We start from the raw sequence: 22418 nt of genomic DNA, 5'->3' as shown, positions 1-22418 counted from the left end.
AATAATATTAATAATAACCTTAATAATAATGATAATGATAAAATGTAATGTTTTTCTTTCAATCAAACAAATAATTATTTAAAAAAATATTTTATTAAAAGGGGATATGAATATTAGGCTTTTTCAAATCAATAACTAACCTTTGTTTGTTTTGTTTTGATCCCCATATTTTGTTGTCTTTCTTTCTGTTATCTTTCAATCAATAGAAATTGTCAATTTAACACACTTTAGATTGTAAATGCACCTTTGAAAAAGCATATGCAGAAATCATTTTGTCAGCCGAATCAATGAATTATTGCTCACTTCGTGAGTGTCGATTGTTTGTACAAGCTTTAGACTAATTCATGAATATGATGCAATTGTTAAAATTTTAAATAGCCGTTTCCATGATGTTTTCTTTTTTCTTTATTCGATGTGGTTAATTAATGTTAAATCTTGCCTGTTTGTAGATTGTCTCTGCTTTAGAAGTAGAAAATTACCGGTCTGTAGTTGGAGTGAATCATCTTGAGCTTTGGGTCTCTGGCGGGCCGCAGTGCATTGTGGTCCAGCACGGTGCTCTTGCCTCCGTCCTCCTGCGTCTGCCTGCTAGCTGCATCATGCTAACCCCGGAGCTCCGGGGGGGGTATTACAGAGTTCCTGGGGGTTGTTACAGAGTTCATAGGGGTTAATGCAGGGCTGTGTGTGGTCAGTTGCAGGTAACCGGACCATACTGGCAGTGTCGTTGTTAATATTAATAATTAGAGCAACACGTTGTTTGAGCGGACTTTGTTAGCATCGCGGAGTTGCTCTCTAAATTGGAGGAAACTTGAAGAAGCTGAAGCAGCAAGACGCACATTGCTTTGTTTGTCCAAACAAAGTGACTTCTTGATGTCTCTGCGGGGCTCACAGACGACCACAACAATTCGGAGGCTGCCAGAGAGGAATATAAGTAGAGGAGTTCGCACACTGTGAGCCGTCTTCCGTCATGGAGGCTGCGCCTCCTGTCCATCTCCTGCTGCTGTATGCTTGCTGACCTTTTCTCTGCTCCGCACCGTCATGGCACTGTGTGTGAAGCCTCTGGGCTGTGCTGCAGCTGACATCAGGCTGCTACTGCTGCTGAGGGGCGTCATGAACTGCACCGGGACGCCCCTCCTCAGAGACTCCTTTCCAAAGCGCCTTGTCCGTTCTGTTCGTCCTTTTCCCTTCAGACTTGGCGGCACTCGAACCCTTGTACGTTGGAACACACCTGCGATCCTCTGCACCCCAAAGTGCCCAGCTGGGAATGCTAAAGTGGGACTATTGAGCAGGAGCCATAGTGATGTTGTTACAGACTGCTTAAGAAGCAGAGCTGAGAGGAATCTGCTGCAGGGAGGATCTGCATGGCCTGGTAAGACTGAGAGACGGTGATCACACACACACACACAACTAACATCACACACACACTGCAGAGGTGAGACTCTACATCTATTGATGCCACCTTCCCCTCACTTGTCCACTAAATCCAGAGATTAGTTACAACTATCTAACGTCCAAACATGTTGGTTCATGTCATGTATTCATCAGTAAAGACAAACAGCTTGATTACATTTTTACATTACAATGAATGACTACAAAGACGCTCAATACCCACTAGAGACTCAACGGAAATAGCCACAGATATGAGCAGGATGACAAACCAACATAAATCAGCATCCTAATATTTTGAATGGAATCGCTTCATTGTCATTTGTCTCCTATATTGAATTTAATGACAAAATGATGACAGAATGACCACAGACTTGTGGATTTACACTCTATCCTGTCTTTGAACAGTGTCCTTTGTTCGCAGAAGAGTGACAGACACGTCTCTTTCCAGTGTGCCTCCAGCTTTCGTGGTGGTGAGCCAGGCTACTTATTGAATGTTGGAGAGATGATTTAACCTTTATCTTCAGTTCACTGAAAGTCACAGAAGATTTTGCTAAACATGTTGTATTCATTTCCTAGATGAAGTTTGAGCAGGACGGCAACGTGACAACATTTGGTAAGTGTTATTAAAATAAATGTGCTACACTTTGCCTTTTTTTTTTTTTTTTTTTTTTTTCTAAATGTATTTCTTTTATGAAATAGAGAAGAAGAAGACAGAGCTTTGTCAGGAGCTGAGTCTTCAGGCCAGAGACCTTCGCTTCCAGCACAGTACCAGCCTCACCGCCAGGAACAACTGCATCATCATACGAATGGCGGTACATTCCCGGTCTCTCTCACAGGAGCAGCGCTCAATTTTATGTCATTGTAAACCTGCTTGCAAGTGGTTTTATTCATGAAATTACATTCATTTAACAACAATCAGAGTGAATACAGTTGTGTAGAAATTCAGAAAGAGATATCTCCAGTTAGAAGAAGAATACTTTATAAATCCTTTTGGGGAAATTTCTCTCCCGAATTGACCCATTGGTAGGCCGCCACATGGCGCAGCGCTCAGGGGGAGCTGGTGGGGGCCGAGGGTCTTGCTCAGGGTTCCATCTTTTATGGACTGTGGGAGGAAACTGGAGTACCCGGATCACACACACACATACAGGGAGAACATGCATATTCCACACAGAAAGGCCACAGCTGAGCTATGAACCAGTGTTAACCAATGTTCTACCACGGAGGGGGGCAATCTTTAGCCCGAACCACAGTGACGCTCTTCTCGAACCTCGTCCAGAGGATGGTGAAGTAGAAGAAGCAATCTTCCGCTATGCGGAGTTTGCACCATGAGAGGCCACTACCTGTTTGAGGCAGGTCATCTGTGGTGTCCACCTTCGTCATGGAGAAGTAGTTACACTCTTTGTCACACCTGCAGTGGAAGGCAAAAGCACAGACAGGCCGAGGACGGCAGATGAAAGTTAACTTGTAAAGAGAGAAAATAAATCACTAAAAGTCATTTTGTTGTGACATTAGTCTTTAGAGAAAGTGATACCACGTGTTATAAAGAGAAGTGTTTACCATGGGTTAGGGTTTTTATGTTTGTTTGTTTTTCCAGGCGATATTCAATATAACACAACTTCAAATCCAAATTTGCCTTTTGTTTTTCAATTCTTTTACTCTCAGTATTATGTTATTTAATTTAGATGAATACACTGAATCCTAGTATAGTATGGCTGAAGGCAGTGTCGATCATTGCAGGTCAAACACACACACACACACACACACACACACACACACACACACACACTTTCTATGCTCCTCCAAGTTTTATTTGTTGGGTAAACAACACAAACGTGCGTTTCTAAACTTTATCAGGACAATACATTGATTTTCATTCTCTTCCTGCTGAGTTACCCTTACCCCGAGCTTAAACTAACTCTATTTCTCTAATCCCTAATCCTCATAGGGACTGCCATTTCCAGTTGTGTTCTAGAAGTAATATAATAATTAAAATCTGGGCTAATCATTTAATTGGTTAAGTAAATTATGCAGCACTTTTTATGCAATACAAAGCATGCGTAACAACTTCAATATCTCACCTGCTGACCATGTCTCCCGTCCCGAATGCACGACACTCCACACACCCGCTGTACTCGGTACAGATGCCCGGACACGTCGGGCAAGCTTCGCAGGTGGGACCCATGTACTTTGAATTGTTACACTTACAGAGGCCACACAAACATGTGCCTTTGCCATTACACAACTCGCCATTTCTTGCCAAACAGTCAGTGGTATCTGTGGTGCAAAGGCACTCTTCGCCGGACCAGCCCTCATCACAGACGCACCGGCCGCACTCACACCTCCCGTAGTCTCCACATAGTCTGTCGGATTGTAAAACGTGTTGGTATTTCAAGTGGTTTTCATAAGCAAGTACAACTAAAAAGGGACGTCTTACTTCTTTCTGAAGTACGGACATTTGGAGTTGTCGCACTCGCAGTATTGCCCGTTGATGTCATCTGGATATATTGGGTTGTGGCATGCACAGACGCCCTGCACACACGTCCCCCTGCCGCTGCACAGCGGCTCGTTTGGGTTTGGCCGACAGGAATCGTTACCCCGAACAACGAGGGGATCTTCCTGCCGTTCCTCCGTCTGGCAGTTTTCTCCAACGTAGGGCTGTTCGCACTCACACTGGCCACATACGCGAGCCCCTCTGCCGCTGCAGGCTGCACTGATCTCCTCACGGTTTAGCGAGCAATCACAGTGAACTGTGGAAGGACCTTTTATGTTATTTCTACCCAACTGGCGTCACATTGAAGGCAATTCTTTCCTCTCTATGGCACTGTGGGCTTACACTCCAGGTGTATTTCTAACTTCACTCTTTGTAGGTAGTGTGTGGCTTCAACATAGACAAACCAGGGTCCAGCCATGTTCGGGTTCCTGCTGGGAGACTGGACAGCGTCTACTAAAACCTACAGCAAAAGACAAAACTGTTGTAATTCTAGAGTGTTTTCATCACAAATGAAAAAGGTTATCTCTGCTTCATTCTGATGCTCTGAACACCATGTCAGACATGTTTCTGTACCTCTATGAGCCCGGATTTTTCTACTGTGTTTCTGTTGAGTGTCACGTTCAGTCCTGGTGGGATGTTGACGTTTTCTAAAGTCACATATGTGGATTGGTGGTCTGCTGGCATGAAGACATTCAGCTGGACGGTCTGGTTCCTACCAGGCCTCAGGCGGATGGAAAGCTCTTGGGGCTGCATGAACACAGTTTCGATCTGTGCTGGTCTGCAAAAGTAAAGCAACAAGCAGAAGGTTTATGCTCAAGTCACATATGTGTGTCTAACAGATCTTTATGAAAGTTGCCGTTCAGCTAGATTAAGGGTGTCAAACATCAGGCCCAACTTGGTTTGCAGGATGCGTCAAACTTACGATGAAGTGATAAACTTCAGTTTTTCACTTAATTCACTGGGGATCGCACTGTTTCACTAAGCGTGGTGAAGATGATTCAACAACAAGGCGTATCATTAGCAAGTCAAAGTGCGATGGTGAGACCTTGAAGACATCTGCACAAATTATTCTGAACAGAAACACTGCAGTAGATATTAGTTCTGCTCTTTCTGCAGATTTTCTGTTGTTTATATGAGAAATATGAGCTGCAAATGGAGGGTAGGGGTTGTTTTGACTGTATTTATCTCCATTGTTATTGGAATAAAATGGCATATTGTTGAAATTGGTAAAAAAAAAAAAAAAAATTATAAATTATTTAGGCTTTCTGAAAATATATTTAGTCAACTGTACACTTGTATTTTCATGTGTTGAGCACGTTACTTTGAAAAAGTAAATAAAGTTACTAGTTACTTCTCCCAAAAAGTAGCTGCATTACTCCACTATATAAGTAACTATTGCATTGCTTTTTTTTTTCTTTTTTTTCAAAGTTTAAATATATATATATATATATATATATATATATATATATATATAAGAATTATAATTTTTTGCTGAGCGGGTTTCACAAGGCGGTTGCATAGAGTGGAGTAGCATGCCAGGTGCCCACACAGAACTTTTAATATTTAACAATATAATAGTTTAACCATATGAAGTGATTGCGTCAGCTTTTTCTCAGTTATTATTGCGCTGAAGAAAAATTATTCAGCTTCAGCTGCTTGGACTGCGTGGCACCATGTCCATGAAAATGATCTTTTTGGATTCGAGGATTAATTCCTGCCACACTAATCTAGATTTTTCTCTCCTGGTTCTGGATCCATTTGAGATTATTTGAAGAAAGTATAGGGATAAGATGTGAAGGACTTTCATTGGATGCAGTCACAGTTTCAGTCAAATCATTGCTGAAGCCTGAAAATAGACTTTGAGTGCAGAACAGACTCGTCATGACTTCATTAATGTGTGGAAACTGATTCAGTTGCAAGTGATGCAACACAAAATCCACACTCCTGAAACCACGACGCTTACCTGGACTCATTCCTGAGAATCTCTATAGACGGGTGAGGGTTATACACGTCCGTACAGCCAGCTTTCTGCAGCTCCTCCAGTGTGTGACAGCCAACTTTAGCATTCGGGGAGCTGCACCAAGCGCACTCGGGGCCAGTCTGGATGCACTTGTCACAGCTGAAGTGGGACTGCTGACATCTATGTTCCTGAGCCCAGCCAAGCTTGAGCAGAAGCAGCAGCAGGTAGAGACGCAGCTTCCCAGCCATCCTGCAGTCTGACGCCTTGCCTGAAATATTGAAAAGTGTCTTTGCTGTTGCGTTGACACTCCTTTTGCACACTGACGGGCTGAAAGCGTCTCCCTGCTATAAAAACAAGTACAGGTGATATTTCCATTAAATCAGGTTCATTGAGCAGGTCAAGCACTGCAAATATTTACACATTTTGGGAGCAGAGTACATGTTTGAGCCTTTTCCTCGTCGTGTCCCCTCTTGACCCTGACCTATTTTAAATTTTTTCCTCTCCAGTCTTTAAAAGCCATCTTGACTCCTCAGTCCCTCATGGTGCTGGACTTCAGGGGTCTGGGATTAGAGCGCTGGTTGGTGCTGGAGCTCGCTGCTCAGCTGGCATCGCAGTCCAACTCTCTGCCCTTTGAGTTCAGAGCACTGGAAGCCATCCTGCAGCACAAGGTGAGGCACAACCGAGAAAAAAACACTGTTCCCTCCATTTCAACACAACGTGAACCATGGTTCTATTGCCAACAGGTCAACACTCTACAAGTCCGGCTGAATGATGTTGAACCAGTAATATTGGACACTCTAGAGTCCCTCGTGGATCCGAAAATCCTTTCCGCTGACAGATGTAAACTGCATATACTGCTGCAGAACAGCAAGAGGTAGAGCACACTGCGATGTGATGCAGTCTGAACACAATCAAGCATAGGATTGCAGAGAGTTCTTTAATTTGGTCTTGTTTAACCCCATATTTTGGAATGTTCTTCTTTTTCGTGTCTCTTACAGTTTATCGGAGTTAGAAACTGACATCAGAGTGTTTAAGGACTCTTTGTTGAAGATTTTGGATGAGGATGAGATCATTGAAGAGCTTTGTCTCACAAAGTGGACAGACCCACGGGTTTTGTACGTTATTTACACACACGCACGCACATAAAGCAGCTGTCCTTTACAATGTGTTGTAAAATGTGTGTTTGCAGAATGGGATAACAAACAAACCTGACTTTGCTCAACCTCAGGAAGTCGGTGTGTTTCCAATTTTAAAAGTTGAAAACTCAAGGTTGCTGGAGTAATTCACTTAATAGTTTTATCTCTAAAGCACAAACAACCTCAGCTTTTATAGAGATTTTCTTTTTTTTTTTAAGGCACTAATATATCTGTAAATATTAACGTTCATATTTAGACTCGTACTTACCTTCACCTCACCGTGGACTTTGGGTGAACACAAACAAACACATTTATTGACAATTCAGAGATACCAGAGTACCCAGAGGAAACCCAGGCGCCCACCTCGAAATATGTGTAATGTTTTGTGCTTTGACATGAACAAACACAGTTTCACTCTGTTTTCCAAAAGGCCACACAGTAATCAGAGCGAGAACATTTGCAATGAGCAAGCCTCTCATAATGAGTAAAAGTGGATATTTATCAAAGAACATAAACGTTGTGCTGGATATCAGTGTTGTGAGAAAAGCAAACGCTCTAGGGTAATAATACATTTAAAAATACATTTAATTTATTCTGAACTAAATACACTGATCTTATTGTTGATCTGTTGTCGACTCAAAAATTATATTGTGAACGCAAATATTTGTTTAATTCACCCACTTTTTTTTCTTTTTTATTCCTGATTTCAAACAGTCATATGTATTGTTTTTAAGTGCAGTTTAGTGACTTTTATTGTTGTTATATAGTTTTCTGGTGAAGTGGAGCCATTCACGACAATAGGAGCAGTGGCAATAGTATAGACTAGCTCGAACCAGCAGAAGGTGTTAATGCAACTTCACGGATGCCAGCTGCCGTTAAACCCAAGAGAAGAAGAAGAAGAAGCTTGTTCTCGTGTAATTCTTTGGGTCCCTAAACCAGTGAACTACAGGTTTCCATTGTTATATACTACATTATTTTAATGTTTGATTTGAGTATTTTCAGATTACTCTCACTTTGACATTCACTGTCTGGCTGCTTGACATAGGTGTTCCCTTTAATTTAGTAATTTAAAAGAAATAAGAACCATAATATTACTTCTGGACCTGGGGCGACAGAGCCTTCTCCCTATCTGCCCCCACACTCTGGAGCTCCCTGCCCCCACACGTTCGTGACTGTACTGAACTGAACTGAACACCTTTAAATCTCTCATCAAAACTCACCTGTTCAGAACTGCTTTTAATACTTAGCACAGATCTGCTTCTTTTAATATTTGTTAATATGACTGTTTATATGATGTGTCTCCTTTTTACGCTTGTTGATTTTACAATGTAAAGAGTCTTGAGTGTCTTAAAAAGCTCCATGCAAATAACATGTATTATTGTTATTATAATATTAGTGTCATTATCGATGACTTAAAATGTTGATTGCATTTTGATTAGTCTTTAATGACCATACTTTTCCTTCTCAGTGAGGAGAGCAGTTTGGGAATTGACCAGGCTGAGGAGATGGAACTGCTATTGGAGAATTACTATATGCAGGTAGTTTTTACTACTAATTCCTAGTTTTTCACATTAAATCAAAGCAATGACAACTGAAACTATTGTATGCAGCTCAGGTGGAAAAGATGCATGCACTTTAATACCGGTAATAATAATCTTCATTATTCAGTTGCAAGAAAACGTATGTGAACCCTTTGGGATTACTTAGATTTCTGAATTAATTGGTCATAAAATGTCTTCTGCTCTACATCTAAGTCACTACAATAGAAAAACACAGTCTGGTTAAACTAATACTGCACCAAAGATTCTGTTTTTAATAAGTATAACATCAAATAAGAATGGAGTTCTGAGGACAAAATGTGTGGGTAAGGAAAACACAACGCCATGTGTGGAGAAATAAGAGGCACGGGGACCGACATCAAAACCTCATCCCAGCTGTGAAATATGGTGGAGGGGGCATCATGGATTGGGGGCTGCATTGCCGTCCTTGACGAAAAAGAGACATTTTTCTGGAAAACTAGAAGGCGACTGTCTGCCCACTGAAGTGCAGCATGAGTATGGGTGATGCAACAGAACAACGACCCAAAGCGTAGAGGTAACTCGACAACAGAAGAATGGCTTCAGCAGAAGAAAATGTGCCTTCTAGACTGGCTCAGTCACAGTCTTGACCTCAACCTGAGTGTGTCGTCACCTCAAGAGAGCAATTCACACCAGACACTATTTCCGTACTGCGCTGTGAATATTTACATGTTGCATTCAATGAAAACGGAGAACTTTTGGTGCTGTATTAGTTCAGGCAGACTTTGTCTATTGTGACTTGGATGAAGATCTAAAGACATTTGTTGACCAATGTATGCAGAAATCTAAGTAATCCCAAATGGTTCACATACTTATATATCTATATATATATATAACACCTTCATACACAAAGTGCAACCCATAGTGCTTCACATGAAATAGGACTAATTATATATACTAACATGTCAAACACGGAACTAAAAGTTATTCAAAAGGTAATATTAAAAAACAGACATAAATTAAGTTAAAGAGAGACAATGGGTATAAGAAACAAAAATAAATTCATATATTGGCACGTTTGAAGACAAAGACTGTCCCCACTAAAGCTCACTTTAGCTCCTCACTGTAGCCGGGACCTTTTTGTATGTGATTCAGTTGTGGTGACGATGACCCTCCACTCCGGGTTTGTTTATTTAACGTCTTTCATTCATCTTCTACATTTAAACAGGAAGTTGTGACTAGATCCAGCTGACACTTTATAAAATACAGGGAGCGTCTGGGACCAGCTTCCAGGCCGTCGCAGAGCTAAACTAGAGGGAAAACCCATCTCACGTCATTTTTGTCTGTGGATTGGGAGAGGAATCTGATTTAGCCAGAAAAACCTCATGAAGACAAATAGAAATGCCCCCAGAACTGAACTGAACCCAGATGTTGTTGCTTCTCTACGACAGTGAGACACTTTACATTCCCGCTGCCCTGTTTATTAACACTGAAATGCTTTGAGCGCTGTCTGCGGTACATGTGATAAACAGTGTTGATGTTGGCGACTGAATTTTCTGCGTTGCAGGCTGAGGAGATGGGAAACAAGGCCAGAGAACTGAAAGAACTGATAGACGACTCAGAGAATGTCATCTTTATCAACCTGGACAGGTTTTGTACATATTTTTTTATTTAATGCACCTTTTATCTTGTACACTCAATAAAAGCAGGTCATGTTTCTGGAGGATTGCTCTCAGTATATATCCTCTTATTCTCGAAGAATCCATTTTGCTCTTTTCTTTGATTCTCATAAAATATTAAACTATTAGAATTGAATAACAATGACTTGTCCAACATCTGTTTTGCCGTAGCCATCGTAACGTGATGATGCGACTGAACCTGCAGCTGACCATGGGGACCTTCTCCCTTTCCTTATTCGGCCTCATCGGAGTGGCTTTTGGAATGAATTTGACAACAGCTTTTGAGGATGTGAGACAACTTGTTGTTTGATCATCATCAAATCTTGATTTCATAATACTATTTTTGACATACAGGACAAAGTTTGACTGACTGTAACGTCCACATGTCTCACCAGGACCCTCGAGCTTTCTGGCTGGTCACAGGTTTCATGTTCTTGGGCAGCGGGCTGATATGGAGGCGCCTGTTATCCTTCCTGGGACGTCACCTCGAGCCTTCAGTACCCCCACTTGTAATCCAAACACACGCCCACATCCCTTTTTTTTTTTTTTTTTTAACTTGTTCATTTTACACTACGACTGATGAGTGGATAGCATTTGATTTGATCATTTGAAAAGTTTCAAAGGGCTTACAGATCATTTCTTCTGTCTACGTTACAGATCCCTCCAGTGTGGAAGAGGAATATGAAAGGAACCCGATGAAGACTACCTCCGCTTTGTGAAACTGCCACAGACCGTTGAAGACCATTGTCTGAGCGCGCTGCTCCTATTGAACTCACTGTGAAGGCTTGGAATTTTATTTTTTAAACACGCCTCGAGTAGATGTCTTCTTATCTCATGGCATCACATCCTCCCCTATGTGGATCAGATGAGAGGGAATCTGTCGTCGCTGGTTTATGGCAGAGGCACTGGAATGAAAACAGTTCCAATAATATTGCACACCCTGCATGTGGTTGTACTTTGGCTGAAGGAGGTTTGAAAGATAAAATAATTTTATTTAAATTAATGTGAAGCTGATTAATGTTAAAGTTTATGAAAACTGATTTTCTCTTTACTGATGTTCAGTATGTGTGTAAGAATTCACCTTTTGCTAAACCAGAAATATGCAAATGCGAGGGAAAGCTTTCAGTACTGTAACATCAGGTAGTCTATGGGGTCTTGTAAAATTGAAATATCAGACGATAACATGATTTCTATTGCAGTTATCAACATGATTAAAATATGGGGGGGAAAGCTTATTTGAGCAGTATAATGAAACTGTTACTGGTCCTAAATCTGCAGATATTCAGCGTCTGCTCACAGTGCTTACGGTATAACTAAAACTGGATTGCAAATTGAAGCAGACAATAAAAGCTTTTTTTTTTTCTTACTTAGCCTAATGCAAACAGTATTTATGTTTTTTTCAAGTCTTTGTCAAAAGACTGTTTTTCTAATAATATTTAGCTGTTTCTGTATGTCAATTTGTTTTTATGGGATTTGGCTTCATCGGATGAGCTGGACAATTCAAATAGGATACATCCAATAGATAGTGAGCTTAATTTTGAAAGGTCACAAGCAAAAACAAAATGCAGCAATCCACTGCCTTACTGTACATTGTTTTATATTTCCCTTATTGTATTTCAGGCTCACAAAACTCACCGTTTCCTGTTACTTGACAATAAAAACCTCAATTGAATGAAAATGTACTAGCATGTTGGCTCCTTTCATGTCTGGCATCAGTTACAGTCAATTATTACTGAAGTTGCAGTGCAACATTCTAATATAGAAAATGTATACATATGTAGAGATGAGTTTCAAATATTTTCCAGATGTGGAACTTATAAATACTTTTGATAAGGACCTGAGAATTATGAAAATGTGTTCTTCCAGATGAGTACAGAAAGGAAAATAGCTATGGTCATTTAAGTATGTTTGAAGTAATTAAAAAGCAAATGGATAAATCACTACATCCCGTCGCTTGGTTGTCATGAGTGCTGTTGGACACTAGAGGGAGACATCTAGCTCACCGATTGAGAGACCAATAAAATATTTATATTGGAATGCCATTGGATTTTATGAATTTTCAATGGAATATAAAAGTGTTTTCAGATTTTTTTGGACACAACTTGCCATCCCTGGCACTAAAGTATAGTTTTTTTTAACCCACTTTATTGTGCAGGGAAGGTAAATCTGTTAAGGATGAACAATGGTCTTGACCCCCACGTGACAACATCTACAGTTGTCTCTTTTCCAGTTGGAACTTTTACAATAGCTGCCACACTTTAAAAAAATTAATAAATAAATAAATAAAAGACATAAATAGTTTGAATCATCAGTTAAATCCCCCCGTGATGTTTTAGTCCATATATGTACTGCTATCCTCTTACGTGAGGAGAAACGGCCCACGGAGTGACCACCTCCGTGCGTGGACGTCACGCCGTGCTGACGTCACCGCGGAGCCACGCTGCACGCCGAGTCCAAACAACTTTTCACTCGGTCTCCTCCGCACTGCGAGTCCGGGCGACGAGCGAGAAGGACCTGAGATTTAACAAAGAGAGCGGCCCACACCGAGCGAGGCCACACCGGAGAAAATACCTTCAGCTGTGCCGCATTGAGAACTCAGTTAAACGCCTGTTTTTCGAGCATATCAGAAATATATATATATAGTTTGTCTTTCCCTGGAAGTTAAGATGAAGAATCTGTGGTTGTTTCTCGTCGTGCTGTCGACCGGGCTTCTCACTGAAAAGGTAAGTGCCTTCAAATCTTTCAATGACACGCTTCTTTCACTTTTTAACCGGTTCGTTGTGCTAATTTACAACTTTACTCGACATCATGGACTCTGTGTCTCTTTTTCTCACGTTAGAACCGTTATTGAGACGTTTGGAGGATCCGAACCTCCGAAAAGTTCCATGTGATTCAGTTGACGAGTCCAAAAAACAATAGTGTCTAATTAATTTTATAGTGGCTTCCACTAGTAAAGTAGTCTTTATGGTTGATGTACCTCTCTTTTGGGGGGATTGGACCTAAGATGAAGGTGATTAACACGAAAAGGCTCCTTGTTTTCAGCATAAACGAAGTGTACCTTCTGTGAAGCAGTTATTTATTTACATAGGAGATAAAGCTGCCCGTGCGGGATTAAAGTGATATCTAACAAGGAACTACGTTAGGCTTCCAGTTGGGAGTCAAGTTCACACAGGGCCAGAGCCTCTCCAACCACTACTTCACAGCTGTTAAACTTATAAAAAAAAACAAAAAACGTGGTTTCAACGTCAGATCCACACACACATGATGTCAATGTTTATCTAAACAAACTGAACATCACAAACTACCAACTTGTCATTAAACAGAGAAAGGGTTTGGAATCCTGAAATCCTCCAGCCAGACCTGACAAGTCTGCCTCTTAACCAAAACCAGATCATTTTGGTCGTTGTCTCCCCCCTTCTTCTTTCAATGTGTGTGTTTAGTGTAGGGCTGGAAAACACCTGGAAATGACAGGCTCTGTTCTTTGTCACATGCTTGAAGGAGAAAGAAAAAAAAAAAAGAAATTCTGGTCGCATTATTTATTGACTAAAAATAAAAAAAAATCCCAAATGTAAGTCAGGGAATCTCAGCACCTCTCCAGAACTGTTTGAGATTTATGGTTTGTATATTGTGAGAGGCAGAGTTGAAACACAACACTGGATGGATATGGCTGAAATAAATAGCATTTGTAATTTAATCTTTAACCAAGGCGACATCTAATCAGGTGTGATCCCTCGTAAAAAAAAAAACAAAAAAAAACGGTCCTGCATGTGTCATCATGTGCTGTATGCTTCGGTTCAGCTTTACTTTCGTGCCACTGATACATAGATTATTCTCCTAATTGCTGGGCGTGCCACTTTTAATCTTTTATTCCAACCGTTTTTCCCTGAACGTGCCTGATGAACTACTGGTTAGTCAGCCAGTGATGTTGCTCACCTCTGGCAGACGAATGTCGAAACAGGCTCTCTGCCCCATGACAGTTTGTGAGCCGGTAGTTGTGTCATTTTCTGGATGGATGACTCACATTGAGTCCCATCGGGCTTGTCCAGGCAAGCAGGCATTTACGTGGGATACACACAGTTTTCCATTCAGTGGCAGGAGGGAGAGCCATGACACCTCCTCGCAGCACTATTATTAATGTTTTTATTGATGCGTCTGAGTGACGTTACTAAAATTTACATGGAGACCAAATGAAAGCAAGGTTCAACAATATCGTTAAAAACATACATAATGGGACTTTCTTGCTGAGAGTTTGTGACCATTGTAACCTGTCTAAATTTCATCCACTCACAAGTATTATTCTGGAAAATATGCTGAGCACAGTATTAAATGCCAGCCCTCGAGGGATCCTCACATTTAATCACTAAAGAGTCTACAAACTCAAAATCCCTCCAGGTTTTTCAGTCTTCTCTTTAAAATCGACACTAGTATCAAAACACGCTGTCGTTCGCTGAATAGGATGGATTTGTTTTCTAGTTTGGAACCAGAAGTTTCAAGTTACTGCGCCCGCACTTAATCACGTCCTTACATCATCCACATCTGAGACAAAAGTACCGATTGTGTCACTTTCTACTAGTTTGTACTACATGTTTACAGACGTCCAGTCTTACTGAACCCCGTCCCGACGCAGAGTGTCAAACATTTTCACTTTTCTACAGTACAGCAGCGGTCAAACAGCCAAACATACGCTTGCTGTTGAGGGGGTGAAGCATTTTATGACCGGGAGCTTTAGTCAAACATGTACCCAGTGCAACGCAGCGCGGGGCTGGACCTGACGATGACAGGACTGCTGTGTGCTTTTGGTTGTTACACAACCCCCCCACCCCCCACCCCCTGAACAGAACTGACTGTTCCCTCGCGGACTCCCAGCTTGTTTTAGAAATGTATCACTGTCGGCCCTGTGGAAACAACACGTATGGATTTGTTGACAGGTAGATTCTAACACGACACACACTCGCACCGTGTCTCCAGCGTTTCTCTCTGTACCGCCGCGATACAGCTGTTTCCATTAAAACGCTTTCACTATGAGAAAAGCACACCTGATCGTTATACATATGTGCGTATGGTATGTCTTCCAGATGTGTGTAACCTCTGAGTCATGTCTTCCAGTAACGCATCAACAAAACATGTTTTTCCCAAGAGAGAGGTACCATGAAAGTGAGAGTAGTGTTGGTTTAGCTCTGTATTTCAGTTTAGAAGATGCACACCCACGCCTGATGTCATGTCACCTGTGAGGCGTCAGACCTGTCGGTCCTCCTACACATCAGAGCAGAACTCTGAGTGGTCATCTGCCCCAATTCTAAATTTAAAGACATAAGAGTCACTTGATGGTCACTCACGTACTGTGTGTATGCGTGTCTTTGTTTTGACAGGCAGCACATCTGTTTTTGTAATCCTTGGCTGAAGACTCCAACGACGTCTTCTCGGCTCTCTTATTGGGCCTTGTTATGAGATTCTGCTGTCTTATAAAAACTTGTGTTAATCATTTTCCAATCGGCCTGTTTTCCCTCAGTGTGAAGATGTTAGAATGGTCACACTGGTGCTGTTTTTTTTTTTTTTTTAAAGAACTTTACTCTTTCATTCTCACTTCAAAATAAAAGAAGGTAGAACATCTCAGGGTTTTTTTTTGTGTGAAACTAAATACAGATGCAGTCATATGGACAGTAAGTAATTTGATTATACGCAGATGCAGTACATTTGCTTCATATAAACATTTTCGTCCTGTTAGATTTGCTCTGATTGAAATCACGATCAGATCAGAAGAGGTGGTGTGACTCTGTTTATGATCCAATCAGCACACATGTAAACGGTACATGGGATTGTTTCCCTCTGTCTGTTGTACCACATCACTATATGGTACTTCACCCACTGCAGTTTTGAATATTGCGGTGGCGAGTATTGACACAAGTCATCCTGGGAATGTAGCTACTGTTTCTGTCAGTGTCATTTATAAAAGCACTCCATCAGAATGATCATTTTAGCTGTCATGTGACCTTTATTTTTTCCCCGTCACTTATGATATAGTACTTAACAAAACTTTACGTCTCCGGGCTAATGCTTTGATATTTCAATATCGAACGCTTTGCTCACAAACAACACAACCCACTTCTTCGTCACACATCTTCCCGTTTGTCTCCAGCACCTGTTGTATGAAGAGCACACAAAACTATCCCCGTCTTTTTCTTTTCTCCCGTGTCCCTCCTTTCTCCCCCTTTCAGCACCTGTGTTAGTGGAAGCATAGTATACATACCAGACATACTTCAGTTCTCAATGGGCCATATTCATCCACGTCTGTGTGTGTGTATGTGTGCGTCTGTCTTTAACGGTCGACACATGTTTGAGCCCTTTTCTTCCTCTATTCCAGAGTCTCGGAGTCATTATCGGTTTTTCCCTCTTTGATCTGTGTGTTTTCTATTTTGGGTCATTTGTTAAATTGCCTTTTGTGTGATGAGGCCTTCGGTAAAGAGTCTGTGGTCGTCGTTGGACTCCTTTGTGTGGGCTTGGTGTTTGGAGCAAGTTTTTTTTTTTTCTTTCTTTTTTTTCTTTCTTTCTTCCTGAGCTGCATTCAGTCTTCTATATGAAGCGGTCTCTTTCTACGTGTGTGTCCACTTGTCTGTTGTATATATTGTCTTTGAAGCGGCTATCTTCTAGTTCCTCCCCCTCCTTTCAGGCACACTTAGATCTCGTCCGTATACCTCTGTGAACTATCACAAATTACTGCCACAGCACATGAAATGAGCAAGAAAGCAGCTTCCATCTACTGTACGCACTGCGGTCGCGCTCAGACGCACTCAGGCATACTTGGCCTGCATACATCACTGCTTGTGAGAGGTATTGTCTTACTCCGTTTCTGTAGAGACATTCACATGTTTTCAATTAGTGAAAGGAATTTTGCAAGTGTGAATCTATGTCCCCCCCCCCAGGCTCCTTTTTTTTTATTCCCTGTGAGCATTTCTCCTCGGCTTCCCATAACAATCAAGCCTTTTCTTTTTCCTCTTGCAGCTCGTCTCCTCACAGACGTCTGTCTCAGCAGCAGACGATCTGTATATGGAAGGCCACACATCTGGGGGCCTTCCTGTCGATGACGAAGACGGTGAAGACGATGGATCGGGCTCTGGATCCGGAGACAATGGTAAAGAGACTGTTGCCTCTGCATCTATGAAAAGACATCTCTACCCAAAACCTCTTTGCAGGTTCACTTCAATTTTCTGATCAAGTAGAAACCTTCACAGTGAAAATAGTCGCCACTAATATCAGACACTAGACATCAGGATGCAGTCACGCATGTAGACGTATGAGCAGTCGATCCCGGAGGCACAGAAGCACTCCCAAGTGGCAGATGTTTGTCCTGAGGTGATGTGGTGTTAACCAGGTGGTGTTTTATTGGCCCGGTGCAGATGTTAAGTAATCCAGGACTCCCCTAGGAATGACTCACCTGTGTGCCCACACTGAGTAACGTGCTGTAGTTCAGCACCATCCCAACACACGGCTAAGATGTGGTTTGGTAAATCCCAGTCTGTATTAAACTTCCAGATTGCATTGTTCCTGTATTTGTAGCAACGGGGTTAATGAATATCTAAATTTAACATTGCGTCAGTGTCTCATAAAAACCAAACGTCTTCAAAGAATCCTGCTTGTTTTATGACCTGAGAAGAGCTGCCCGGCTTTGTTGTATAATCCTATTCATTTGAAACAATTTAGTCAACTAAACTAACGCTTTATCCTTTGGTTTATCCAAATAAACTACATAGTTGCGTTAGAGTAGCCAAAATATGGTTCCAGCGTTAAAAGCTGTAGTCTTGTAGTCTCTCGTATTCAGTTATTGCCCTATGCTGAAAAGAAAATTGCTCTGAAGTGCTATTCTGGTGATTGCTTCCTCCATCTCAGGTTTCAACATTCCAGATAAGGAGGAGCTACTCAGGAGGTTCCTCAACATCTCCAACACTTCACCACTTCAGCCACAGCCAACAGCAGGCTCTGATCAGAACCGACCGACCACAGCAGCAACCGGCCAGGAGGCCTCGGTCACAGTGAAGGACGACGAGACCACTTCTGCTGACAGGAACGGCGAGGAGGAGGAGGTAAAATAATCCCCTTTCTGTCAGAGACATTAGCAAATCCATATGATTCAGGTCCAAGAGACACAAGCAGTGCTATTTTAAAGACCCTTTAAAAAGTTTACATATCATGAAACACATGAAGTGGTACATTTGTAACAACCTCGATATTTAAATGAGGAGCTTTCCCGCTTGTATTTCCTATTCTTGATCATGTTGCTTCTCAGGAAGTCATTTGAGCTGCAGAATAAATTTCCTCTTTCAATACTCTTCCAGGTGCCAAATGTCGGCCCAACAGTCGTTTCATTCACGCCACACAAATCCTCCACCGCCATGACGCCCAAGAAAACAACTGGGGGTGAAATCAGCGTGGACATCAGTGTGACGGAAGAACCCGACCTGGACAACAGCCTGGAGCGGTTTAACGCGGCCACGACCAAGGAAGACGTCCTGATCAAATCGGTCGATAACGAAATCGACACCAAAGCTGGAAGAGGTGGCCGACTGCTCGACCCAAATTCTCCTGAGCAAGTGACCTCCGAGAACTTGTGGGAGAGGACAGAGGTGCTGGCAGGTAAGGACGGAGATGATGCTACTGAATATTCATGCTAATGAAGCTTTCACACACTCACACGCGTGAATGTTGTGAAGAAAGCCTCCTTTTAACAGAGTACTTTCTTCTTCCCTTTGCATTGTGTCCAGCTGTGATCGCATGCGGCGTGGTCGGCTTCCTCTGCGCCGTGTTCCTCCTCCTCCTCCTCGCCTACCGCATGAAGAAGAAGGACGAGGGCAGCTACGACCTGGGAGACAACAAGCTTTCCTCGACGGCCTACCAGAAAGCTCCTACCAAGGAATTCTATGCCTAAACAGGCCAAAATAGGAACGAGCCGAATTGGAATCTCTCTCCTTGTCCATCAGGACTGACAAAGGATCAGCTGAAAGTGGTTCCTCTTCTGAAAGTTTGAAGTCGAAACACCTGTGCTGTTTGACCCCCCCCCCCCCCCCCATCTTTTCATGCATAATTTCCTGCATTTGTGAAGAAGGGGGCCAAAAGGAAACAACGTAAGACTATCAATTCTTCCCCGTCATTGCGAGTTAGAGAAGAACTTGGATTATACATACATGCCTTTTTTTTTTTTTCTTTGGTACGGCAGCTGTTCTAACGTTGGAATAGTTATCAACTTACCAATTGGTGATACCTGTGTGCCTTCAGACCCAGCTATCTAAGCTTGCCCACTCGGGGCTACTTTTGTTCTATACCACAGAGATTAATAATTATTTTGAATGGATTGTCGGCTGAACCATCCCACTTATTGTATCGGGGGAGATGTCCGAGACGGAGGGCTTTAAACATTGAGACTCTTTTTCTTTTCCGAGGTCAGATTTGTTCTGCTTGTTTAAAAACTGTGTTACATTTCAATGTTCTGTACGCTTCCTTTGCCGAAATGAATATTTTTGTTTTGTGAGTGAAAATGCCTCTTCAATGCTGCCCAGTATTGGTATGAAAAATTGTTGTTACTCTGCAGGTACAAGTATGTTTTTCTCAGACCTTTTGATTCTTATAGAACTGACCAAATATAAATGTGCATTATTTGTCTTTTGGTAAAATTATTTTTATTGGCTTTTCAAATTTGCGTGTTTTTTTTTTTTTTTTTTAAATGTTAAGAGTTTATATTTCTATAAGCCATTTTTAAAATAGATTTGTCTTTTCGTTGTATTTATGCAATGGTAGCCTCGGTAAAACTCCTTCAGCTGTGCTTCTTTCAAACATCAGTAATCTATCAGGCCTTTTTTTTTTTTTGTTTTTTTTTTTTAATGTTAATTTCTTCGAGGAATGTGCGTTGCAGACAAGTGGGACAGCGAGAGCCAAAGCTAAAGCCTATAATTCAGGAGCTGTAGAAGTGACCAACGTTTTCTGACGATAGCCAAAGTGCATTCCTCTCTTTACTGTCCACTACACACAGCTGCAACGTGGATTTTTAGTGAAAGGGATAGTGAGGACGTTCATCAGTCTGGTCACAGAGCAGGGCCGCAGGCTAGGAAAAGCAGTCCGACGCTTTATGTTTTAGATAAATGAGACACCGATTGTTGTTGCCTGTGCCACCAAACCAAAGGGACATCGACTTTTCTATTTTGGGAGTGACAACAGAGATGTGAGAGGCGGCACAAACAGTCCGTTAAATATACGCTTTAGTTCGAATAATTAGAATATGGAACCAGCCACTCACATTTTACCAGCAACATTGTTTTATATAACACTTTTGTAAATTTTTCTTGCTTCCACAGAAAAGTTCAGTGGTTGATAAACACTGATGTGAGGACTATGGTTACTCAAGTAGTAGCCGATTTATTCATTAATTCTCCCCTAAATGCCTTTGATTTCAAATCACTTCAATCTTTTAGTGACTGCTACACAAAACATGTTTGAATTTGTATAAGGATTTTTTTTTTCATAGGATTGTGAAGACTTTTTTTTTTTTTTTTTTTAATAGCATGGAGTCTAAAGTCATTGCCCTTTTATGTTGCCAAACTAGAAGTAGTTATGGCTGCTTCCCCTGGTGAGGAAGAAGTTGGCTGTTTCAGTGTTTGCCACAAAAGAAATGACTCTAATGAAGCAGTCTCACATTATCTAAAGACAAACTGCATCTGACTGGAGATTAAACAGGAACAGCTGGTTACAAGCTGAGCTTTATGAGCAGGACATTTTGACATATTTGAATGCTCCTCAGTGCCTTACTACTACACTGTATACATTAATCTATTGGTGCTGTTTCAGCAGGATTTCTTTGTGCTTCTGTTGAGGAAAAAACTTTTTGGACATAAAGCAGAGCCATTATGATAAGGTGGAATGTTGGCAGTAGTGCTGATAACATGAACCTTTATCTTCTGGGCTCTAACAGTTTATACAGTATGTTCATTACACTATAATCTATATGTAGTAATTTATACTTGTACTATAATCCAGGTTTATATGTCCTAATGCCATCCTTCCAACAAAAAATACTAGGTGAGATCTGCTCCAGGTCTGACTGCAGGGTTCTATTCATTTTTAATCATCTGGCTTTACAAACTGCTTTCGATGATCATTTTCTCAAACGTATTATGCAGCATCATTTTCATTTAAGGTGACTGAATTGAACTCAAGCCTGACAAGAACTACCCACTAACAGGATCCAGCCATCAACCAATCAGAAGGCGATATCGCAGACGGAGGGGGTCACTACAGATCTGTTGCTGAAATGTTTCTCATGAGGTTCACTACTGAATAAAAGGAAGTGGCTTTAATGCAATCCTCAAGCTGGCTGTTTCTTTCTTCTTCCTTCTTTTGTTTGCTTTGGGATCAGTCCTCATGTAAATGCATACTTTCCTTTGTTGCCAACATTCACACCTACCAACAAGACAAATGGCCGGTCGTCAGTATGTTTACTAATGTTCAGACACTTTGATCTCCTTACTTTTCATTTACCTCTCATTGGGACAATTTATTCTGGCACATGATATATTTGTATGCTAATGGTTAAGTTGAAATATAAAGAAACTGTAATCACACACATATATATTACTATGGTCTGTTGTTTATTCCCCGAATATTTTTTCAAATCTTGTCATCTTTCTGCAGAAAGATTTATCAGTAGGAAGGAGGTCTGACCAACTTCATAATGAGCTTTTGTGTTCAATTTTCCCCCATTTAGAAGTCACGTTGAGTTTCTCCTGTTGGTACAGTAGTGCAGAAAAACATTTCCTCCTTGCTTCAAGAAACATCCTTTTACAAATGCAGGTCCGAGAAAGAAAAAAAAACTTCTCAAACCACAGTGTTAAACCGAGTCAGCAGTATTTCAAGAGAGCCAAATGGTCAAATGTTTTCCAGGTCCTGACGATGCAGAGGAAAACAAAATGGTATGGAGATTGGGGGGTGGGTTGGTAAAAGAGTCAGTGCTCTGGAAGTCATAAGAAACTATTACAAAATAAGTCGCAGCCAAATTCCTTCACATATAAATATTAATCCAGCCTGAGTGGGATCCTCATCGTGATTAACAATGACTGCAGAATGGTATGTGGTATGTACTCCAAATGTTTTCCAGTGTGGATGCAGTCTTATTCCACCCAACTGTACAGTTTCATCAGGAGAAGACAGAAGGTGTTTCTTTTTTCAGGAGAAGGACTCCGCTGCTTCACTCATTTAACCTTGTTGCCT

General features: G+C 41.4%; 3 protein-coding genes across 4 annotated transcripts; 2 read left to right on the top strand and 1 right to left on the bottom strand.

Annotated features, from left to right (window-relative positions):
* Positions 1-531: 531 nt before the first annotated feature.
* mrs2 (magnesium transporter MRS2) lies at positions 532-11850 on the top strand. Of its 2 annotated transcripts, XM_080470925.1 has the most exons (12): positions 532-1366; positions 1792-1856; positions 1963-1999; positions 2086-2198; positions 6344-6505; positions 6581-6711; positions 6836-6952; positions 8442-8511; positions 10058-10140; positions 10341-10458; positions 10565-10678; positions 10827-11850. In XM_080470925.1, the coding sequence occupies exons 1-12, from the start codon at positions 1036-1038 to the stop codon at positions 10866-10868; spliced, it is 1383 nt and encodes a 460-aa protein (XP_080327051.1). In that variant the 5' UTR covers positions 532-1035; the 3' UTR covers positions 10869-11850. The 2 variants fall into 2 exon arrangements, with proteins under 2 accessions (XP_080327051.1, XP_080327050.1); XM_080470924.1 differs by having other exon boundaries at positions 894-1366; positions 6344-6711.
* On the bottom strand, positions 2240-15707 carry LOC308114223 (integrin beta-1-like). The gene is made up of 7 exons (XM_080470926.1): positions 15510-15707; positions 5841-6105; positions 4451-4655; positions 4220-4337; positions 3821-4133; positions 3465-3746; positions 2240-2794 (listed from the first exon to the last, which is right to left on the bottom strand). The coding sequence occupies exons 2-7, from the start codon at positions 6083-6085 to the stop codon at positions 2599-2601; spliced, it is 1359 nt and encodes a 452-aa protein (XP_080327052.1). The 5' UTR covers positions 6086-6105; positions 15510-15707; the 3' UTR covers positions 2240-2598.
* Positions 12653-21520, top strand: LOC308114224 (syndecan-2-like). Its single transcript, XM_080470927.1, has 5 exons — positions 12653-12892; positions 17169-17298; positions 18054-18247; positions 18500-18797; positions 18926-21520. Exons 1-5 carry the CDS (start codon positions 12836-12838, stop codon positions 19087-19089), a joined length of 843 nt encoding a protein of 280 aa, XP_080327053.1. The 5' UTR covers positions 12653-12835; the 3' UTR covers positions 19090-21520.
* Positions 21521-22418: the final 898 nt, after the last annotated feature.

This window comes from Lipophrys pholis (genome assembly GCF_963383615.2).
Source record: "Lipophrys pholis genome assembly, chromosome: 9".
Taxonomy (NCBI): domain Eukaryota; kingdom Metazoa; phylum Chordata; class Actinopteri; order Blenniiformes; family Blenniidae; genus Lipophrys; species Lipophrys pholis.
The sequence above is the reverse complement of the archived record's forward strand: the minus strand, read 5'-3'. Positions and strand labels throughout refer to the sequence as shown.